This window comes from Dermacentor andersoni, chromosome 6 (assembly GCF_023375885.2).
Source record: "Dermacentor andersoni chromosome 6, qqDerAnde1_hic_scaffold, whole genome shotgun sequence".
Classification (NCBI taxonomy): Eukaryota; Metazoa; Arthropoda; class Arachnida; order Ixodida; family Ixodidae; genus Dermacentor; species Dermacentor andersoni.
Genome location: NC_092819.1, coordinates 36,920,264 through 36,940,572, shown reverse-complemented (window position 1 = coordinate 36,940,572; position 20,309 = coordinate 36,920,264). Strand labels below are relative to the sequence as shown.

At 44.6% G+C, this 20,309-nt stretch overlaps 1 protein-coding gene across 2 annotated transcripts in view; it reads left to right on the top strand.

Annotated features, from left to right (window-relative positions):
• The window catches only part of muskelin (muskelin 1), a 32,121-nt gene extending 13,714 nt beyond the window's left edge, over window positions 1-18,407 (top strand). For both annotated transcript variants that reach the window (XM_050170620.2, XM_055066162.1), the window contains 11 exons: window positions 109-222; window positions 3,635-3,792; window positions 4,136-4,295; window positions 4,896-5,016; window positions 5,689-5,836; window positions 5,899-6,007; window positions 6,440-6,517; window positions 9,878-10,042; window positions 12,085-12,163; window positions 15,001-15,174; window positions 17,359-18,407. In XM_050170620.2, the coding sequence (XP_050026577.1) occupies window positions 109-222; window positions 3,635-3,792; window positions 4,136-4,295; window positions 4,896-5,016; window positions 5,689-5,836; window positions 5,899-6,007; window positions 6,440-6,517; window positions 9,878-10,042; window positions 12,085-12,163; window positions 15,001-15,122 (1,254 nt within the window). In that variant the 3' untranslated portion in view covers window positions 15,123-15,174; window positions 17,359-18,407. The remainder of the gene's footprint in view (window positions 1-108; window positions 223-3,634; window positions 3,793-4,135; window positions 4,296-4,895; window positions 5,017-5,688; window positions 5,837-5,898; window positions 6,008-6,439; window positions 6,518-9,877; window positions 10,043-12,084; window positions 12,164-15,000; window positions 15,175-17,358) is intronic.
• The last annotated feature ends 1,902 nt before the right edge of the window (window positions 18,408-20,309 follow it).

Genomic DNA, 20,309 nt, shown 5'->3' with positions numbered 1-20,309 from the left:
CAACTGTGCAGCACACACCAGCCAAATTCTACTTATTCATAAGCTCTCTCTCTCTCTCTCTCTCTCTCTCTCTCTCTCTCTCTCTGCCTTGCGGTGGTGGTGGTGCAGGGTGGCCCCAGCGCACGTTCCTGCCACAAAATGTGCCTGGATCCAGAGCGCAAGAAGATCTTCACGCTGGGCCGCTACCTTGACTCCTCTGCGAGAAGTACAGAATGCCTCAAGGTGAGTGAAATATTTTAAGAAGTTGAAACATTACCTTTTCTGTGCACCTATGTGCACTTAATTGTTTTGCTTTGAAACATTTTGTTTCTGCATGATTGTCCTTAAATGTTTTGTCAGCATATACCTAGTGTTGTGCATAGTATGGTGAGTGCTATTTTGATTATTTATTAGCGTTAGTCCACATCTGTGCCGTTGAGCTTGTTAATTCAGGGTATTTGTTTGCACTGTCCTCTTGTTTTTCTTAGTTATATTTCTCACTGACATTGCCATTTATTGAAGGGATTCCATTGTGTGGACAGTGCAGAAGACAGAAAAATGCAGTTCAAGTTGCAAGAGGAAGGCTAGGGCAGAACTTTATGTTTAGTGTAGGGTAGGGCTGAATGAATAAAGCACGGTCTGATTGTTTTCAATTCCAAGAGAATGAAAAGTTCGTTTTGAATAAAGCAGCATTTGAGCTGAATGGCAGCTTTACGGATCTGGGTGGGGTGCTTTTCGTAGTTTGCACACGACTAGTGCCTCTAAAATTCAGACTTAAGAGCCGGTGATTTTTAAAGGCACAGTTTCATTAAGGGGGTCTCAAACCACAGCGCCCTCATGAAATGTGTCCTTTGACTTGTTATTACAAACATAAAGAGCATGGAACATGTGAGCATATCTCACGGTTGAGATAAACATGGAAACCTTCAGATTGTAAGTAGCAATACTTTTGTGCTGCCATGTTTGTTGCTACCATGAACACTACATAATGCTATAGTTATTTCTGGTTTTCGTCTTACTAAGCCCCGAGCTATGAATGGTAACACATTATTTTGAAGCACTCCTGGATTTTTTTTTAAGCCAGTTTTGTTGAGGTGAATGCTCTTACAAGTAGGGGTGTGCGAATATTCGATTCATGAGTCTGTGTCTAATATTCGATTTCTCGAACATCGGTACCTTCGGTGAATGATCTGGCCGATGTCGGTGCCCTGACATGTGCAGCGTTCCCACGGCCCACAATCTCTGTTGGTACAAGTTTCATCCAGGTCAACGATACCAGTTGAAATGATTAACGCGACACAGACACAGGCAAAGAAAACTGGAAAGCAATACTTTCTAAGCATTATTTAAAAACTTTTTGTGCGCAAACAGACAGGGACAAAGAAGAGGGGCAACACACGGACGAGCGCTTTCTAACAACTGGTATGTTGACCGGTATGGTATGTGACCGCTTTCTAACAACTAGTATGTTGACTGGGTGGCTTTGGTCCACGGCTTTTTATCTCAAGAGTTATATGCGTTATAGGCATGCTCTGTTTGACTAGATCGCGCAGATCTGTGGGTACTTAAGCAAGAAGTTCTTCGAAAATAAAACCAGTTGTTAGAAAGCGCTCGTCCTTGTCCCCTCTTCTTTGTCCCTGTCTGTTTGCGCACAAAAAGTTTTTAAATAATGAATCTGTTCCAACTAGGCCGACTCGCAGTTATGCTTTCTAAGCAATAGAAGATTGCCATTAAGCAGAGTGTGGCCCATTATTAAACTGAAAACCCCATTTGTATGTAGGACAATTTCGCCATTTCTTCAGCTTCAGAGGGAAAAACAGCACTCAATTCTATTTGATAGACATTCGATCAATAAAAGATACCTTCCAGACCGTTGTATACAAACTGAGTTCTTATTAGTGCCGGCATACTAATTTGGTATACCCTTTAATAAGAGTTGATTAGGTGGAAGCTTGGGTGAGTTGGTGATTCAATATCGACATGTTTGCACAGCTCAAAAGACGAGAACTGAGCCTGTGTTGTTGACAGTGCCTGTGTTGTGTTCTTCCCTCAGTCCTCGTCTTTTGTGCTGTGCAAACATGTTAATAAGAGTAGAGCATACTATGCATCTCGATTCCTGGGTACCTAAGCTACTGATACCTAACAAGATTCTTGTTAAGAAATTGGATTAGCTTCCTGAGCATACTATGCAGCACTGTTTCTTGCACAATATTTGGAGGCATAAAAGCTTGTGTTAAATTTTCTCGTATTCAATATTCGATTCAATATTTAGCTTTTATTTCTTGATTCGATGCAATATTTAATTAAAAATCTACTATTCGGTATTCACACACCCTTGCTTATATTAATAAATTAAGGGACGCACAGTTTCCCGTAGATTTAGTGTACTTTCTTTAAACAGAACTTCTGGTAATATGAGCAGATGTCCAAGAACCCTTGTGGGGTTCTCACCCGTGCTCTTGCGACAAAGGAACGACAACACAGTCGTTCCTTCGTGAACAAGGTAGTACATGCAACAGTGGCCGCGCCTGGGAAATGTTCACACGCTGTCCATAACATGCGAGCCGACATTGTCCTTGGGTACACCGCTAGCGTCCGCTGGTCACAGCAGCAGCTCTGCAGACTCGACGGCACGATTCCAGGCCAGGACTCTGGAAACGGCAATGCAGTAGTCGGTACAAGCAAGCGTCGCTTGCGCCAATGCACCCTGCTGGCAAAAGCCGCAGTAGCTGTTGGTGACCGCCAGCTCTTTTCTCTGCCGCCGAGGGTTGCAAGTTGGATGCAGATGGCCGCCGAAGTTTCTGCGCTGAGCTGGCCACAGCATTACCATTGGCCAGGGTGGCTCGATTGTAGTCCGGGGCAGCAGTGCTGACGATGTGCAGGTGACAGCAAACCAGGGGTGGCTCCACTCATGCTGCGTACACTCAACACACTCGGCAAACGCTAAAGTAGTGCAAGGGAGAGGAATTCTGCATGCGCAACGCCCACGTGGTATGATGTTCAACTCAGCTAGCAAAAGACCAACGCCTGGTCGTTCACGCGAGCGGTGGCGCGTTCGAACGATCGTGTTCGTCCATTCCTGGGTAGGCCTCACGAGACGATCTCGCAGAAGCATGGATTGGCACACATGCAGAATGTCCGCACCGCTTGCCGACCCCGAGCCAAAGAGGAAGAGCCTTCTCCTTTTTGCGCCTCAGTAACCCCGCCGTTAGGTGGCGTTAGCAGAGCAACACTCGCGCCATCTCTCGTACTACCCTGCAAGCATACCGACTGCCGCAGTAAAGCCATGCGGCGAAGCCGGATTACAGGAGACGGGAGCTATACGAGAAAACATATCACGGGACCTGTGAGAGTCACGCATCCCCACACCCTTTATGTTTACGTACACTTGAAAGCAAAGTGTGGTGCTGCAGTGACGATGCCGGTAATAAACATCTGTAGCAGTATTTAGCATCTGATAACCAGCTGTGCTTATTTACTTCTAATTTGTTCATGGTACTGTTCATGTTGAACATTCCATACCCTCAGTGTGCCTCAACTAACTAAACACCAACTAAGCCATGATGTGAAAGCTTGGCAGCAGAGCATTTCTTACAACTTCTTGAACATTTACTGTCATGTGTGTGCATTAATGCTGAAGATGCTTTCATTGCAGAGCGACTTCTATGTGTACGACATCGAGAGGAACAAGTGGACGCTCATCACGGATGACACTGCGGCAATGGGTGGCCCAAAGCTCATCTTTGATCACCAGATGTGCATGGATGTGGAGAGAAACACCATATACGTCTTTGGGGGCAAGATCCTCACAAGGTGAAGTAAAAAAAAAAAGGTTATGCAGATCCCGTACAATTGCGCCAACCTGCGCCATCGATACCGCCAGTTGCACAATGCTTTGTTATAGCACCCACCACTTGCAGAGCTTCTTTGATCTAGATGCTAGTGTTAACATGAAATTTGTTGATGTTATAGGATGTTGCATAATGTAATAAGCGAGGTTCTACTGTATTTGCTGTGCTAAACCACACTGTTAATGAAGCCCTCATAATTCCAGTTGGGTGAAAGTCACTGTACATTATGCTGACTCGTATTTTGGTGTATGGATAGTGCGTCAAGTGTGGTGTCGAACAATTTCTCTTTTTGTGTTCCCATCCAGTTCTCTTCCTGTGGAAGATAGAGCCCTTGAGACTGCATTCAGTGGACTGTTCACATATCATGTGCCAACAAACACATGGCACAAACTTCGCGACGATTCATCTAGTAATGGACTTCAAGATGTTCGGGCAAGAATAGGGCACTCAATGTTGTTCCATGAGGTATGTTGTCCAGAACCTTAAGAATGTTGCAGAGGATTTATACACGTTATTTATTTTATGAATAGCAAGCCAGTGTCCTTTGTATGATGAGGTGATGCTTGTAAGGCTCAGTTACATATCACCAGCTATGCCAAACAGAGCCACTCAGTGTATGCCATCTTGCTGAAAGTATAGAAACATTGCTTAGTGGAGCACAAATTTTTCTGTATAACAAGAAATAGATATAAACTAATTAGTAAGTAACAGGAATACACACAGTGCAAAGGGAATGAGCTGGATTGGACTAAGTTTCATGATTGCTGAAGAAATAGCAGAAATGCATTTGAGGCTAGTACTTATCCGTTCTTTCACTCCGGATTAGCTGTGAATATATAATATAAGAACTATCAGAAGCAGATTTTGTGTTGTTTTCACCTTTTTGCCTTGTGCAATGGTGAATTTCACCAACGCAGTCACTGTTCAGGAGACATTGTTTAGCTTGAAAGAAAGTCTAACAACGTTTGTCCAGATAAGTACGTTTAAATATTATGCATTGCTTTGATTTCAGGCTTTTTGTGCCTGTCGCCATTCTCACTTATTATGTGCATGCGCTGTTTCCAGAAATCCCGCCTGCTGTACATTTTTGCCGGGCAGCGCTCCAAGGAGTACTTGACAGACTTCTTCACGTACAATGTGGATACAGACCAGATGAACATACTCTGTGATGGCCAGAAAGTGGAAGGTAAAGACTGCTGTCTGATTTTGATGGCTTCGTATGCCCTGCGCTGGCACTGCAATCCACTAGCCAGGCTGAAAGGCCACTCAGCAGCTGCTTTGCTGGTTGGTCATTGGCTTGCAGTATTGGTGCATTTCATAACGCTTGCACTTCTTTTGTACAAACCCAGTAGCAAATGTCTTTTTGCAAATATTAGTAGAATGCATGTCTGTAATGAATATTGCATATGAAGACGGTAATTTAATTCCTGATGTGACTGTTATATAACCATATTTTGACTGTAGTTGTGCTGTGTGTGTGTGTGTGTGTGTGTGTGTGTGTGTGTGTGTGTGTGTGTGTGTTTTTGCCTATGTTTCTCCATTTGTGGCACTCCACGATTTGATCTTCACTGTAATGCCGCATTAAATTCAGTAGTGCGAGAACCCAATACGTTCTCTCATGAAGCCTTTTAAAAAAGCACAGTGAAAAAAGTCTCCAGCAGCTTGTGCAAAAAATTTGCCTTGTGAAATGTAAAATGAATTGTAGAGCACTTGTTCGTCATGTAAGAATGTCATTGCAGCATTGAGTCATAGGTCAATGTATTGATAATGTGCAGGTGGGACGTTAGAGGACTTGGCGAAAAGGTCACACATACATCTTGTCTGAACATTGGGAATGTATTTTTTTTTTCATGCACAGTGCCAGCAGCGGGGTTCACGCAGCGGGCAACCATTGACCCAGAGCTTAACGAGATCCACGTGCTGTCGGGCTCAAACAAAGACAAGGAGAAACGGGAGGACAACGTCAAGAACTCTTTCTGGATCTATGACATCAACCAAAATAAATGGTTAGTGGTCACCAGAAAAAGTTTAAGCCAGGTGTGATACGCATGACTCCTTGCATTTTCAGGTCATGCATCTACCACAGTGACTACGGACAACAGGCAACGTCAAAGCAGAGCATGCAAGAGCCCTGCCCTCGATTCGCTCATCAACTTGTCTACGATCATGTCAAAAAGGTTGGTTCCTTTTATCAGCTCTTTCTCTAAGCGCACCCTAACTGACCTTGAACAGCTCGAGCATTATCCTATATGCACTTTTTCAGATCTTGCAATTGCCACAAATCTCAGACACAATAACAACCCAAAGGAACTCTGGCAGACTTGTGCCTTGGTTGATCTATAGCTTACGTCATCATAGTTAACTTTGCCAAATTGGGCTGTGTCGTCACTTCATAACAGTGCAGCAGGTCCAGCATATGAAAACTGGCTTTATTATTGAATTACAACTATGTTATGTTTTCTAGCATTGATACTTACAGGGTGCCATCCCTGTACACCCACGAACTATGCGATATAGTTTCTTTTGACTGATAATTTATATTTGTGCTCCATTAAGCCTCAGTTTTGTAAGTTATTGATGGAAGGTATTATTTCTACCTCCATTTGCAGGTTCACTACCTCTTCGGTGGCAATCCAGGTCGACCGAATTCGCCAAAAGTCAGACTAGACGACTTCTGGTCACTCCAGGTGAGTACTCATGCTTCTAAGCAGTGCAGCTATTAATTTCTGGGGCTAACTAAAGCATCACCTTTCTTCAATGAACCAGGACAGCGTAGGCTTTAAAGGGCCCCTCGCCAGGCCCCATAGCAAATTTTGCTTATACGCTGGAAGTTGTTACGTGTCCTCTGGGGAGCGTTCTGACGGAAGAATTTTTCAAATCGGCTCATTAATAGCCGAGATAGAAATATTTCAGTGCCACGAACCCATGATTTCAGCAGGCGGGCTCCACTGTCAAGCGAGACACTCTCTATTCACCCCATCTAGCCTCCGCAAGTGAAATTCCTTCCCTGTGTTCTCCAATACTGGACCTTGAGGATGGCGTGACGCATACGTCACAGGGCCCCCCTCCCCCCGCCTTCACTTTTTTTCTCCTCGCTTCTTTTTTTTTTTTTTTTTTTTTCGGCGCCGCGCACTTCCACTGACAACGTTTGCGTGAGCTATTGTCTCGTTTCGCGCAGCGCACGATTTTGGGTGCTATGCACAAGGACACATGACTAGCAGTATAATTCAGTGCTACACGAATGTTGAGGCAGAACAAGCGAATCGCAGAGCATAATCACGTGCTGGAACACGGTAGAAAATGGCATAGTTTCGGTACCTGCGCACGTGGCTGCACAACCGTGGGAACAGGCAGACGAAGCAGAAGTCCACCTCTCTTGCTTCAGTGCGAAGTAAAACAAAAAAGATGCAGACATTCTGTTTCGGTGTTTTATTATTTCTCTAAACTTTAGTTCGTCAATTCTAGCAGTACATCACACAAATAACAGATGTTGCTTGAATAATTCTCGAAGTTCCGTGTCACCTCGAGCGACGTCATACTGCGGACACAAGTACATCACCGTCCGGCTTGGAGCGCGGTTGCCGCGAGGGAAAGGGAAAATGGCATTGGGATTGAAATTTCAGATCCGCAGTGCGTTGCAATGTATTTCTTTGCAAACACGATCGTTAGAACTTATTGTGTGCTCTGTGCTTGTCAGCTCAAGATGGCCAGACCTGGTGAGGGGCCCTTTAAGAATGTATGCTTGGTGCTACTCGCAAACATAGTAAAGTTTGTTGCGTCAATATCGCTGGAAAATCGTGATAAAAGTGTTGAAGAATTGAAACATTTGAAATACAACTTCAAGTGACCAGTATAATGAGCAAATTAGCAGCATGAAAGCGCACAGCCTCAGTGTCTGCAGTGCTTACCTTGCACATCCACATCACTTAGCAAGTTTGTATGCTTGAGTGTGCAGTGCTATGAAGATCGCAGGCGCGGGAGCTTCTCGTGTGGCACTAGTACACACACAAACAAAAGGGAAGGGGGGGCTACTACATAAGAAAGAGAGGGCGAATTGGTGAAGATAATTTGTCAATCCTCATTGTGAAGTGATGCGAACAGCATGCCTTATACAGGACTAAATTCCAAGTGTGCTCAACCATCTGGGCCATTATTTTGTAGCAACGCCTTTTTCAAAGCTAATATGCGTTTTCGTGCTTTTGGCGTTTGTGAGTGGTTGCATTTGACGAGTGGAGCGTCACTCTGACACCTTACGAATGTGTGCGCAGGCAGCAGATGTGCACTGTGCCCAGCAAATGAATGCTGTCGTACCTTTAAATAATGCTGCAGTACTTTGTGAATTATTTAATACCTTGCTATCGCTGTGATGAAGATCTTAATGTCATTTCTACCAAAGCACATCTACTTCAACTTTCGAATTGAATGAATGAATGAATGAATGAACTTTATTCCCCTTTCAAGGGAGGGAAGGGGCCGGGGCGGAGAGAGGGAGGTCTAAGTACTCCAGTCCCAGCAGGCGTCCGTCACCACATTATGTGGCTAGAAGTCCGTCTACCAGTCGTGGTAGGCCTCCGCTACCTCCTCAGCCCACCTCGGGACTCGGTCCTGTAGGGTGGGATCGGAGCTGCACAGGGCAGTCTCCCACAGCTCCTCGCTACTAATTAATGATTTGAGCGTGTGTGTGTGAGGGGGGGGGGAGGTTTTTTGGGGCATTGAATTGAAAAAGTAATTATTGACTGCAGTTTCACCTGAGGGAAGTATTGGCATGCTGTATACGCACACTGGCAACCTCTATGAGTGGAGCAAACTAAAAATGAGGATGTCTGCGACAGGTTTTGCCAAATTCTTGTCTGTTTACAGGCAGAGCTGAATTCAAGGGTTTTTATGTGCCAAAACCACAATTTGATTATAAGGCACGCTGTAGTAGGCGGCTCTGGATTAATTTTGACCACCAGGGGATCCCACCAGGGACACTAACGTGATACAATAAATCAGTTTAGACTGATAAAGTAGTCTTTGAAAACTCTGTTGTCGTTAATTTGGTAATGATAGGTTGATTATTAGAAGATAAAATGAAGGCCAAAGTCTCACATTTTAAATTTCGTGCTGAAACACGAACTATGGTACATAATTGTGGTGTCAGATATTTCAAAGTGTAATTTTTCACATTTAGGTGGCATTGACCAGTTAAAAGATTTCCGAAACTTGACATATTAAGTCTCTGGCTACTTTAGAACGCAATCTAGTGGAACTTTACCGCTAAATAATCACTTAGGCCCTAGCAGATAACGTCAGAATCTATGACGTCATGGTGGACTGTTGCTGGAACTTCAAGGCAGCGTCGCCACCAGCCTTTCGTTTTTGCCCCTTTTCTGGCCTACCAAGCGTTTTCTTACGGTAAGAGTGGAATTTTTGACATTGTGGAAGGGTGATTTGATAATACTGAAGAAATAATTTTTATTTTTAGTGTCCCTTTAATGTGCCCCCATTGTACCGGACATGGGTTTTCTGCATTTCGCCCCCATCAAAATGCTGCCACGGTGGCCAGGATTCGACCTGGCAACCTCATGATTAGCAGCGCAACACCACAGCTGCTAAGTCACCACGGCGGGTTTGCAGACAGAGTCGAGGGAGCATGAAAACTATGTGATCTGCTGCATTTTCTGCACTTCATTTAATGCCACATTTCCTCTGTATTTGAGACCAAAAGCCACATCGGCCGAATTTGGTTTCATTGAGACTGAAAGCAAACAAAGTAAAAAGCGGCATAATTAGCATGTAATACTGATACAGCCACACCACTAATTTGAAGATATGTGCTACAGTTACTCACACACTAAAGACATGTTTGAAAAGTCAGAATCTGTGCGAAATGGAAGCTCATACAGATAGGCCCTCTTAATGTGCAGAGCTCTGCAACAAAAAAGCGGAAGTTGAGAAGGCTGGATAATGTCTGCAGATTTCTGGTGATTTTGACAGTGTCCGCACCCTCTGCTTTTGTTTTTGTACACCGCACTGCAAGAATCTGCTATCTTGGCCTACTGCAGCTATGTCGGCCATCCAAGGAGCAGCTGCTGAGGAGGTGTAGACAGCTGGTGCGGCAGCACTGTTTTCGGGAGATCACCTTTGAGGACCCTCTGGCGGCCCTGCGGTACCTCCAGACCGAACTGGCTGACACGGTGGACCACACCAATGTTGAAGAAGAGAGACAGGTGTGCATTTCCCTTGGTACTTGATCTCTCGACTTGGAACTGCACTTCCTCTGTTGCTTATGTTTTGACACTTGCTTTGAAAAATGTGTCATGTGTGTCAGTTGCTTGCTCCCGAGTTCACTAATACATTACCCTTGCGGTTGAAAGGGCAGTTGAAAGCAGAGCTGGCTAACAATACTAGGGTTAAACACAGTCAGAACTGTTTACTGTAAAGAACTTGATAGTGCCGTGAAAATTGGTCGGTATATCAGTAGATCTTTCTATATATGGGCCCACCCTTAAAAACCCCAAAAAATAACTGCACTGAAGCTGGCATCAGCAGTTACAAATCAGCAGCACTCAGGTCCAAAAACCAGGTTATCAATGTCATTTTTTTTCCCAGTGTGATCCTGCATCTAACCACAAATTTTTGTTAGAAATGTCGATATAAACAACAAAATGCAGCGGCGTTTAGCTGTTTCAAAGTGGTGCCTGGTTCCGGTCTCCTGTCATTTTGAAATTGCAAGCGCAGCCGCCATTTTTTATTCGAAAGCTTGTGATATATTTTATTACCAATGGGACATTACCGTATTATGCACAAGAGAGCGAAGCACTCTAGCTGGCCGGAAGCGTAAACTTTGGAAATTACTGCGCCATGCCGTCATTCTACGAAGGTCTCGAAAATCATGGTCTCAGCACTACGACTGCACATCGGCCACACAACAGCCGTAAAATTATGTTAGCTAAATCGCTTCAGGCAAAAAAAAAAAATGCAGTGTTCAAAAGGTAGAAAGTCACCATGAACCGTCAGCAATCAACAAAGTGTAAATGAAGCCCCGCCGAACCGTAATTTCCTGATAACAGCTGAGTAATTCCAAATACTCTGGAACATTGGGTGGTGGCAGCTTGCCATTATGGCATCTGATATCGCGTCAGCGCACATGCCAGTGCACGCCCCACATTATGCTGTTTATGCTGTACCCCTCTTTTGGGTCCTCCTTGGAACCGCGGCTTGGAAGCACATTCTTCCCGACTTTTAAAATCCGCACACAGTGCTCGCTCGGTCGCTTATCTCGAAGGCCATATAATCGCCCCGGTTGGACTGAAACGGGTTGCATGCTGCAGTGCACAGAGTTTGGTTGCACTTCCATGCTTTGGGGGGTACTTCACATGTGCCCTCTTTTTAGCTTGGCCAGGTCCGAAGCATTCATTATAACACTACAGTGATTTAAAAAACATGCGTTACATTTGGAAGCAGTTTCAATAAGCAGGGTCGGAAAAACGTCAATGCGTATAGCAATCTATGATCACAATCGATAGATTGTTATACCGTACTTATTCAAATATAAGGCGAGGTTTTGTTCCCAGAATCTTGAGCCTAAAACTCGCACCGTGCCATATATGCAAATTTTGCCTTTAGGTGTAGCTTCATGGCAGCGTGAATTTCGCCATATAGTGTGGCTTCGCGACAGCGCAACTTTCACCTTATAGTGTGGCTTTACGGCAGCGTGCACCGCGATGCCATGAAGCTACTCCATAAGGCGATATTTTCTTTTCTGGGGTCCTCCAACTGGCACCCTCGCCTTATAAACTAACAAATACAGTACCTGGGATCGTCATAACTGGGTTCGTCTGTATATACATTTCGTTAAGGGAGAGCGAGAAAACCTCCTCTCTGGACTGTTGTACAAGGTTACAAAGGTACACACTGCAGCTTCTGCAGTGTTATTGTGGGGGCTCACATAATTACTTAATTGTACACCATGGCCAAAGACCATATATATGGCTATTAGATTTTGGGCACAAATTCACACATTGAATGGGCACTCGTCTGTCCTTCTCGGTATGTGTTACAACTTGTGCCCATCTTCTAGAAGCTATGTTTCGCCAACTAGCCCAACAAGAATTACTCCTTGTAGCCAGCAATTATTCAGTTTTGTATCTGATGATGCCTGCAGAATCAGTTTTTGTTGTTCTCTCCTTGGCTTTTCATGTGGGGTGAGCTAACTTCTCATGTCTGTTTAGCTGCTCAAGTTGTTTTCTTCTTTTTTTTTTAATTCCAGTTTCAGTTGCAAGCATCTAGTCTCTTCAAGCACCCTGACACTGACCGAGACGAGATGACGACAGCAGCGCCTTTAGGAGGTACAGTTACAGTCTGTCTGAATTTGGCTTGTAGTGGTGTGATCTGGCATTCACGCCTACTCTGGAGAGCCATCCATCGGGCCATGTTTGTGCATTTTGTTTTGTGGGATGCTCAATTCTCGACCATTTGTCTGATAGTCATAATAGTCACAATGATGACTAACATTAACCCTTTACGGTCGAGAGCATTTACTCATTTTGTGGTTGGTCCGGTCAGGAACTGCTTTGCTCATGTTGGAAGCCGTGCAGAAAGTGCACTTATGTGAACAAGCATGCAGTAAGTGACATACTTCATAAAATTTTCTTTATTTCTGAGACTCCTAGACAGTGTACAGCTTCCAGCCAGTATGTCATGGAGGATGATCAAAACAAGAACTGCTTTGTGTAGGGTCCTCATTGACGCTTTCGTCAGTGCTCTCATCTGAAGATTTTGCTGGTCATCTGATGGTGGAATATGTTTCTCCTCATCACTAAAATCGTCATCAGGTTCACTATATTCGCACTAGTTCCACTGTGTCACATGGTCGAGCAGCCGGGCATCACCACCCAGTTGCTCTATGTGATATTGACAGTGCCAATATGCGAGGCCAAGTAACAAACTGTCTCAAGGAAGTCGCTCACAAGCGAACTATGTATATTCTTTTACCTAGTCGCTATATTATACATATGTAAATAGTTATCCTTTACTCTATCCTCTTTCCCTCTCCATCTGCTCCCCACTCCACTCTCTCCTTCACTGCTGGCTGTGGTCAGTGGCAATTTTCTTTCCTTTCGTTTACCTCTATATACCTATCGAATTATTTAAATAAACGATGAATTGCTACTACTACTAGTTCTTTCTGTAAAAGGCACATAAATTTTCAGGTGTAAGCCAGTGCTTTCACTATTAACCTTGCCACCTGCTGTGGAACACTACAGGGATAGAGAACCCAACGGGTTGAAACTTATGCATGATAGAAGCATGCAGTAAATGACAGTAAGCACGGATGTGGAAGTGCTGTGCAAAATGCACTATCTTCCACCAAAACTGTGTCATATTCAGTGCATCAGTGTCACATTCAGTCTACCATGCGCTGAGCAATAACTTTGTAACAGTGGTTAGACAGTGAAAAATGTTCACCGGAAAAGGTAGGCACTGTATGCTTGTGTCCATAGGCACTATCATAGTGACTTGGCTGCTTTTTCTTTGGTGTTTTCGCATTAGGAGTGTCAAAGTGGAAAAAAATGTATGTGTGTGAATTGTGGGAAGCTGGTCAAGTGGTAGAGGTATACCGTATTTACTCACATAATGATCGCACTCGCGTAATGATCGCACACCTGAATTTTGCCGTCAAAATTAGTTTTTTTTAAATTTCCCGTGTAATGATCGCAGCCCGAACTTGCCGCAGCGATATGTCGTGTGCCAAGTCTAGCTAATAATGATAGCGCTTACCATCTGTCGAATGCTATGCGAACAACTCTTCAAGACAAACCAAGCCGTCTGCACACACCAAACATTCTTAAGTAGATGGCTCATTTCATTACTTTCATCACTTTCCGCACTTCCATGACTAAAGAAAAAAAAGCTACAACCAAACTTGCCTTTATTATGTGTAGGCTTTATAATGGTTGTGGTCAACAACAAAAAAGGCGCCTTTCGATTCTTCTCATCTGCACTTGTGGGCACGCAACAAATCGCAAGCAGCAACGATAGTAGCCACGTATACACTGATACGTTAAAAGTGTACCCTATTCATACGCCGACGCTTGTAACACAGTTAATATATTCACCCACCCTTAGCGGAAACGTGCCGTATTAGGATAGTAGTGAAGACAGATGCTGCAGTTTCCACAGCATGCCGGCCATGTGTTTCTATGTCACTGGCAGCTAAGCGTGCCCATCTGTTTCTGTCCCCTCAAAGTGGACATGTCTATGTTATTGCTGCAAACTTGCCGATATTAACGATATTATTCATTACTGACACGGAAGAAACTGTTTCAATGCACGTAATGTACTCACGAGAAGAAAAATAAAATCGCTTTCAGCGCGTTCAGCTTGCTTCGCCGGCCGCCATTTTTGTTTTGGTGTCCCACAGCAAATGCGGGACGAAAAAAAATTTTTTTTCTTTTCGCGGGAAATTTAACCAGCGTAATGATCACACGCCTGATTTCGCATCAATTTTTCTGACAGAAAAGTGCGATCATTATGCGAGTAAATACGGTATATGAGTGCGTGCATGCGCTTTGTGTGTATGTATGTGTGATTTTTCATGCACATATGTGTGCATGCGCAACTGACAGTGGTTTGGAGACAGTTGAAATTTGCGAAGAGGCAGCTAGGATGTGTGGTTAGTGAGCTCCTGTACAACGCTTTGCAAAGTGCTGAAGCCAGTTTAAATCATGGATCTGGGACCTAAAAGAGGTGCAACATATTGCATTTCTCTTGCATTTACTGCTAAATTGCCATTGAATTTGCTTACCTTTCTTTTTTTCTGGATTGTGTATATGGACATATCCACTATTTCTGTTTGTTACTGCAGCTTATTTATGCTCCCTCACTCTATTTCATGTAATAGTACTCCAACTTTAAAGTGAGAGAGGGAAAGATTTTATGGATAGTTAAGATAGAGGTCAACCTGAGCTAGTGCATTCTAGTCTGTTGCTCTGCACTGGGGAAGTACTAGAGCCGTACTACTCTAGTACTACTAGAGCCGTTCATCTAGTTTCGTGTCATGCAGAAACTTCAACAGTGCTTCAGTTTTCCGCATTGAAGTTTCAGGGTCAGGTTATAGGCTGGTATGTGTAAAGCTTGAGGAAAAGGGGGAAAAAAAGATACAATGTTCGCTCTGCTGTTTCAGACATGGGTGACCCTGACTACAAGTTCTATCTGCGCACCAGTCTCTTTGACACCATTGTAGAGTTCTTCCCTGAGTCCATGACACAACCAAAGGGAAATTTGGTGGACCTGGTGCTGCTATGAGGCCTCCTGTGAACAATCGGTCAACCAGCACTCACTCTGTTGAGTGGCCACGGTATGTTGCATGTGTCGTTGACTAGCATGCATCCTTAACAGGAAACTCTAGCTCGCAGCCAACTCCCATTTGCTCATTCAGATACAAGTAAACTGCAGAAATGCTTCTGTGAGACAAATTCTGGACTGATTTGAGCAGAATTCTTTGCATTCAAGAAGAAAGTTACTATTAGTCAAGGGTAAAACGGACACCGACCAAAAACATTAAAAGAAAAGAAACCAAGACATACGGGGGGCCTTGTCCACAATGATTGTGAACAAGACCCCTATATGGGAGCCGAAATGTCTTGGTTTCTTTTCTTTTAATGTCGGGCACAAGTTCGCCCAACGTAAATAATTAAAGTACCTTCACTCAACTGCGTTAAAATATTGAATATGCATGATGCATGGTCACACACACACACGCACACACACACACACATTCAAGCACTTTGGAGATTTGTGTCATACCAGTTTAAGTGCACAGATAAACTTGGTGCCCATGCCTGTGGACCTTAACACCCCTTCAACAGCTATCATTCAGGCCATTAGGCCTCTTTGACGTTGCTTCATGAGGCTTCAGTGACTAACGTTGCAGTTTCTTGCCAAATCAACGCAGATTTATTCGCAGCGGCTACACAAGACTTGGATAGCTGACAAACCGCCTTGCCAATGAGAGTTAGTGTACGGGTTGGCACCAACATTGTTCCGAGCTGCTATCTTTGAGACACTTTGTACGGTGCCCTCTCGTTCCTGACGCCATTCTTAGATCTCATAAGATATTCAGTACAACTTCATCACCTTTTCAGCTTCAGAGAGAAAGAAGTACTTGATTCTATTCAACAGATGTTCTATTGATAAAAAAAAGATATTTTCCAGACCTTCATATAGAACTGAGTTATAATCAGTGCTGGCATACTAATTTGGTGTTCCCTTTAATGACAATAGACTATTCTGTACAGGGTTGTCCGCTCCATCAGCACGAACACGGTACAGTGCGGCCGCGCTCCACAGAGCACGACCACGCTGCACCGTGTTTGTACTGAGAGAATGGACAACCCTGTACATCTCGATTCCTAGGTACCTAAGTTACTGATAGCTTGCAACATTCGTGTTGTGCAATGCTAGTAGACTACCGAGCATGTGCAGTACCATGTTTTCATGCACAAAATGTGATAAACTTTGCATAAGCTTTGTGATAACTTTCCCTATATTCACTATTTGATTTGATATTTGGCTTGTTTATTTTTTGGTTCCATTTGGTACATGGCTTGAAATCTACTATTTGTTATTCGCACACCCCAAATTATTTCTCCGCTCCCATGTGTTAAATAGGAGCTCCCAAGCTGCTAAAGCTTCCTCCTAAAGCACACAAATAATGAGCTTGCTTGCAGGATTTTAGGCATAAGCAGTTATGGGTACAGAGCTCAGATCTGTTAAATGTAGGCACAGGTGCATGGCCAGCTGCACCGACAGCACCATCTGCTGATAAACTACTGGAACTATTGGCAAGCGCACAGCATTGCCGACACAGCGCTGCCATAGCAACGTGCTGACGTCTATGAAATAAGCTTTGGCAGCTATGGCATCTTGAATGCAACATTCAGTTTTGCCTGTCACATTTGCTGTGTGAAATGCTCTGACTACGCTCGCACACACGTGAAATGAAATTCACGACAATAAAGTTAGACCCTTTTCTTGATTGTCAAGCTAGCTTTCCTGTGGGGCAGCATGCCCAATTAATGGCGGCATAGTCATTTTTGCAAAGAATGTCTACCAGCACAGTTTGCTTGTAATATGACAGAAAGTGTAGACATTGCTCTCATTACGAAACCATTTGCAAGAAACAAGCCTGAACGTGCACAGCTAGCATTTCGTCTTCACTTGAATCTTGACTGGTGCCGCCATTAGTTGGGCAAATGTGCAGTGCAGAGGAATGCACTTGCAAATTATGAAAAGGGTCTTTGCTGAAAGTTGTTCGATCATCGAGGCTGTTTTCCGGCCAGCATCACCATTCTTCCTTTTTGACTCATTGTGAAGACTCATTGGCTTAGGCATTTATCATCAGCATTGATGTTTATCATAGCCCATGTGTTACTTTGGGATGTTGAACCTAAGTATTTTTCGGAGTTATTGCACTGCATAATTTTGAATGTGGTGTTGCCGATGGTCGACTGAGACAGTGTTTAAATCCTGCCTTTTCCAGGTTAGGAAGGCTGAGGTGTGCGATGCCGACAAACAAGCTGTGGTGTGATCGTATGCTAGTCCCGCGTTTCCGCCCGTCGTGCAAGCAGTGTTGAGGAAGTACTGGTCCATTGAGACCTACTCCTGTGAAGAGCGCACTTGTCCGGTTGCAGTGCCTCCTGTGGACTCTTCTTCTGGCAGGGTGCATGTGTCAAAGTCCGTGCTTGTTCAGTGTGGTTTTCTTTTTTGGTGTAGTGGTCCGTTCGCCTTGTTTTATGTTTTGCGTTTTAGGATTCCAAAGACATTTTTCTGGTGTTTTGTAGAGAGGACGGTTTTTAATTTTATCTTTTACCATAGTTGAAATTTTTAGTTGCATGGAAGAAGCTCGAGGGTTGGTTGCGTTGTGTTTTGCTTAGCAAGCTGGTGTACATTAGAGAGGAAGTGTCGATAGTTGTAAATATGCGTGCGTCTAACACAACCTCAGCCGTGATCGAGATAATAATAAGCACACAAACATGTTTGACAGTCATCACTGAGATCGAGTCACTGGAATTCCTTTTTCTTTGTACTAACACAGCCTATAATTCCAGCCTGCATTTTTAAACCATTGCTTGTTTAAAAGCTTAATTTGAGTATCTGTGGTAGATTGCTAGAAGGCACTGCATAAATGAAATGAGCAAGAGCTTACAGTGAAAGCATCCTGAAGTTGGTGCGGAAAGCAGGAAGCTTGCACATAAGCACCTGTACTTTAATTTAAAGCCTTTTATCTGTACTTAAATAAGTGTTCTTCAGAATGTAAATCTAATCCTTGAAGTACAATGGTTGCACAGTGGTTGTGACCGACGGCTACTATGCTGAGCTGGCCTGGGTAGGCCTGAGCAATATCTGAGCACTGCAGAATCAGTGGAAGCAGCGTGTGCTCATCATTTCCACTCAGGATCTTGAGGTGCAGCGCTCACTTGCGTTGCATATGTACAGTCCACTGTGTCGTCACGCTCGGCCTATCATGATGCTGCCCTGTTGCAGCAAGTTGTTTTTCTGAGCCAAAATAAAAGTCACTATATCTTGCCACCATTGCCCTATCAATGGATTATCTTCTGTCTACACATTCACTTTGGAATGCACCATCATATTCGGACAACCAGTTGTGGCTGAAAGTAAGTAGCGCAGTAAAACTCCCAAGATCCTCATTTGTCGGAACCTCGAAAGATAATTGTCAGTATGTTGCTGTCAACCTGTGTACATGCTTTATGGAATAGTACCAGGTCATGGACAGCAGTAGCAGTGCTGGTGGTAACATCTTGCGACGCTTTGCCCAAGAATGTGATCTGCTACATGGGTGTAGACATTGACGACAAAGAAAAAAGGAACATCATTTCAACGATTACATCGGTGCCGACACCACACCAGCAGCTAAGTAGAATGGGGCTGATCGCTGCAATTATGGTGCTCTCTCTTCCGGTTAAACTCTACCCCTAAAGATGACGCCACCAAAGGGACATGCGTGGAGGGTAATACATACACAGACGCACTAAAGCTAATATGTTTCCGCTGTGCTGTTACACGCTACTAACTTGGGAGGGCAGTAGGTAGCCTAGTACAGCACGGCGAGTGTGTCCCAACTGCCCCCTGCAAGCGCCAGATGGCGCATCCACGGCGCCGTTGATAAAAGGCGGGCCTTTATAAAACCCCTTAAACTTCGTAAAGTAGCGACACTCTCCTCGTCCACCTTCACCCCTCGTTTATCCTTCTTTCACGCTCCCTCCTCGACCGTGGCGCCGCCTACACTGCTCGAGCGCAGCAACGGCGCCAACATGCGCTCCTCGCCACTCTGTAGACGCTTCTCGGGCAAAAGTGGCGCTGATGCGTGGCGCAAGGGCCCACGTGATGCTATTAGGCCAATAGCGGCGTCGGCCTCGGCCAGAGCGCGCGATGAGGCGGCAGTCTTCAAAGCGTGTCGCTACTTTACGAAGTTTAAGGAGTTTTAGCCGTTGATGGCCGTTGTCTGATACGTCTTCCGGTACTTAGGTGTACGCCATTGTACGCCTTACACATCTGTGCTTCCGCTATACTAACGTATTGGAGGCCAGCGACAATGAATGACCCGCCACCTTCAGGAGGTAGAAGGCACGTCTTCGGCGCCGTTGCCGACCTTGCGCGATGGAGGGCGCCGAACTCTCCGTTATCCGACCGTCATCGTGTTCGCCCAGCCTGTTTACGACCGACCGTAGGCAGGCGTCCGTCGTCGTCCACGCTCCTCGCGCTCCGCTATCGCGCAGCTCGCTGCTGCCTCCGATAACGGCATCCCCCTCCGCTGCCCTCGTCCTCGTGGAGATTAGCCGGGACTCGCTGAGAAGGCGACCAAGGTGACCTCCGCGCGGCGCTCCCGCTCGACTTCGCTCATACGCTAACCTGTTTCTCGAGAAATCGGATTGCCGCGCGTATCGTGTTTTGTTTTTCTTTTTTTCTTGGCTAAATCCAAGTTTGTATTTTTTATTCTTTTACCCTGTGTAATCGGCCGAGGACGATCGTTCCGCCAGACATTATAGCGGGGCTGCTGAATTTTCAGATCGGTACGCCAAACCCACACCGTGGTGGTTTGATGATGGCTGCACGGTATTGCGTATAATAGCGATCACGAGGGATATATATATATAATGGTGAAGAGGTAAAAAAGCTCGTGCACCCAATTATTGTTATTAAGTAAATCCAAGTGGTCTAAGCTGACCCGGAGTCCTCGCAATACGGCTTCCCTCGATCATAGCTTATAAGAGCATTTCGAACTTTACCTCGCGGCCAAATACATGGGAAGCGTATAAATGCTCCTATATGAGACAGTTGCTGAACCAATTTAAATAAAATTTATCACGTTTGAGGGAGATCTAGATTCTACAGACTGCAGTACGAAGCAGAGTGTTTGGCTATGGCTTTTTTTATTATTATTATTGCTGAAGATCGGCAGCTATGAAAAAA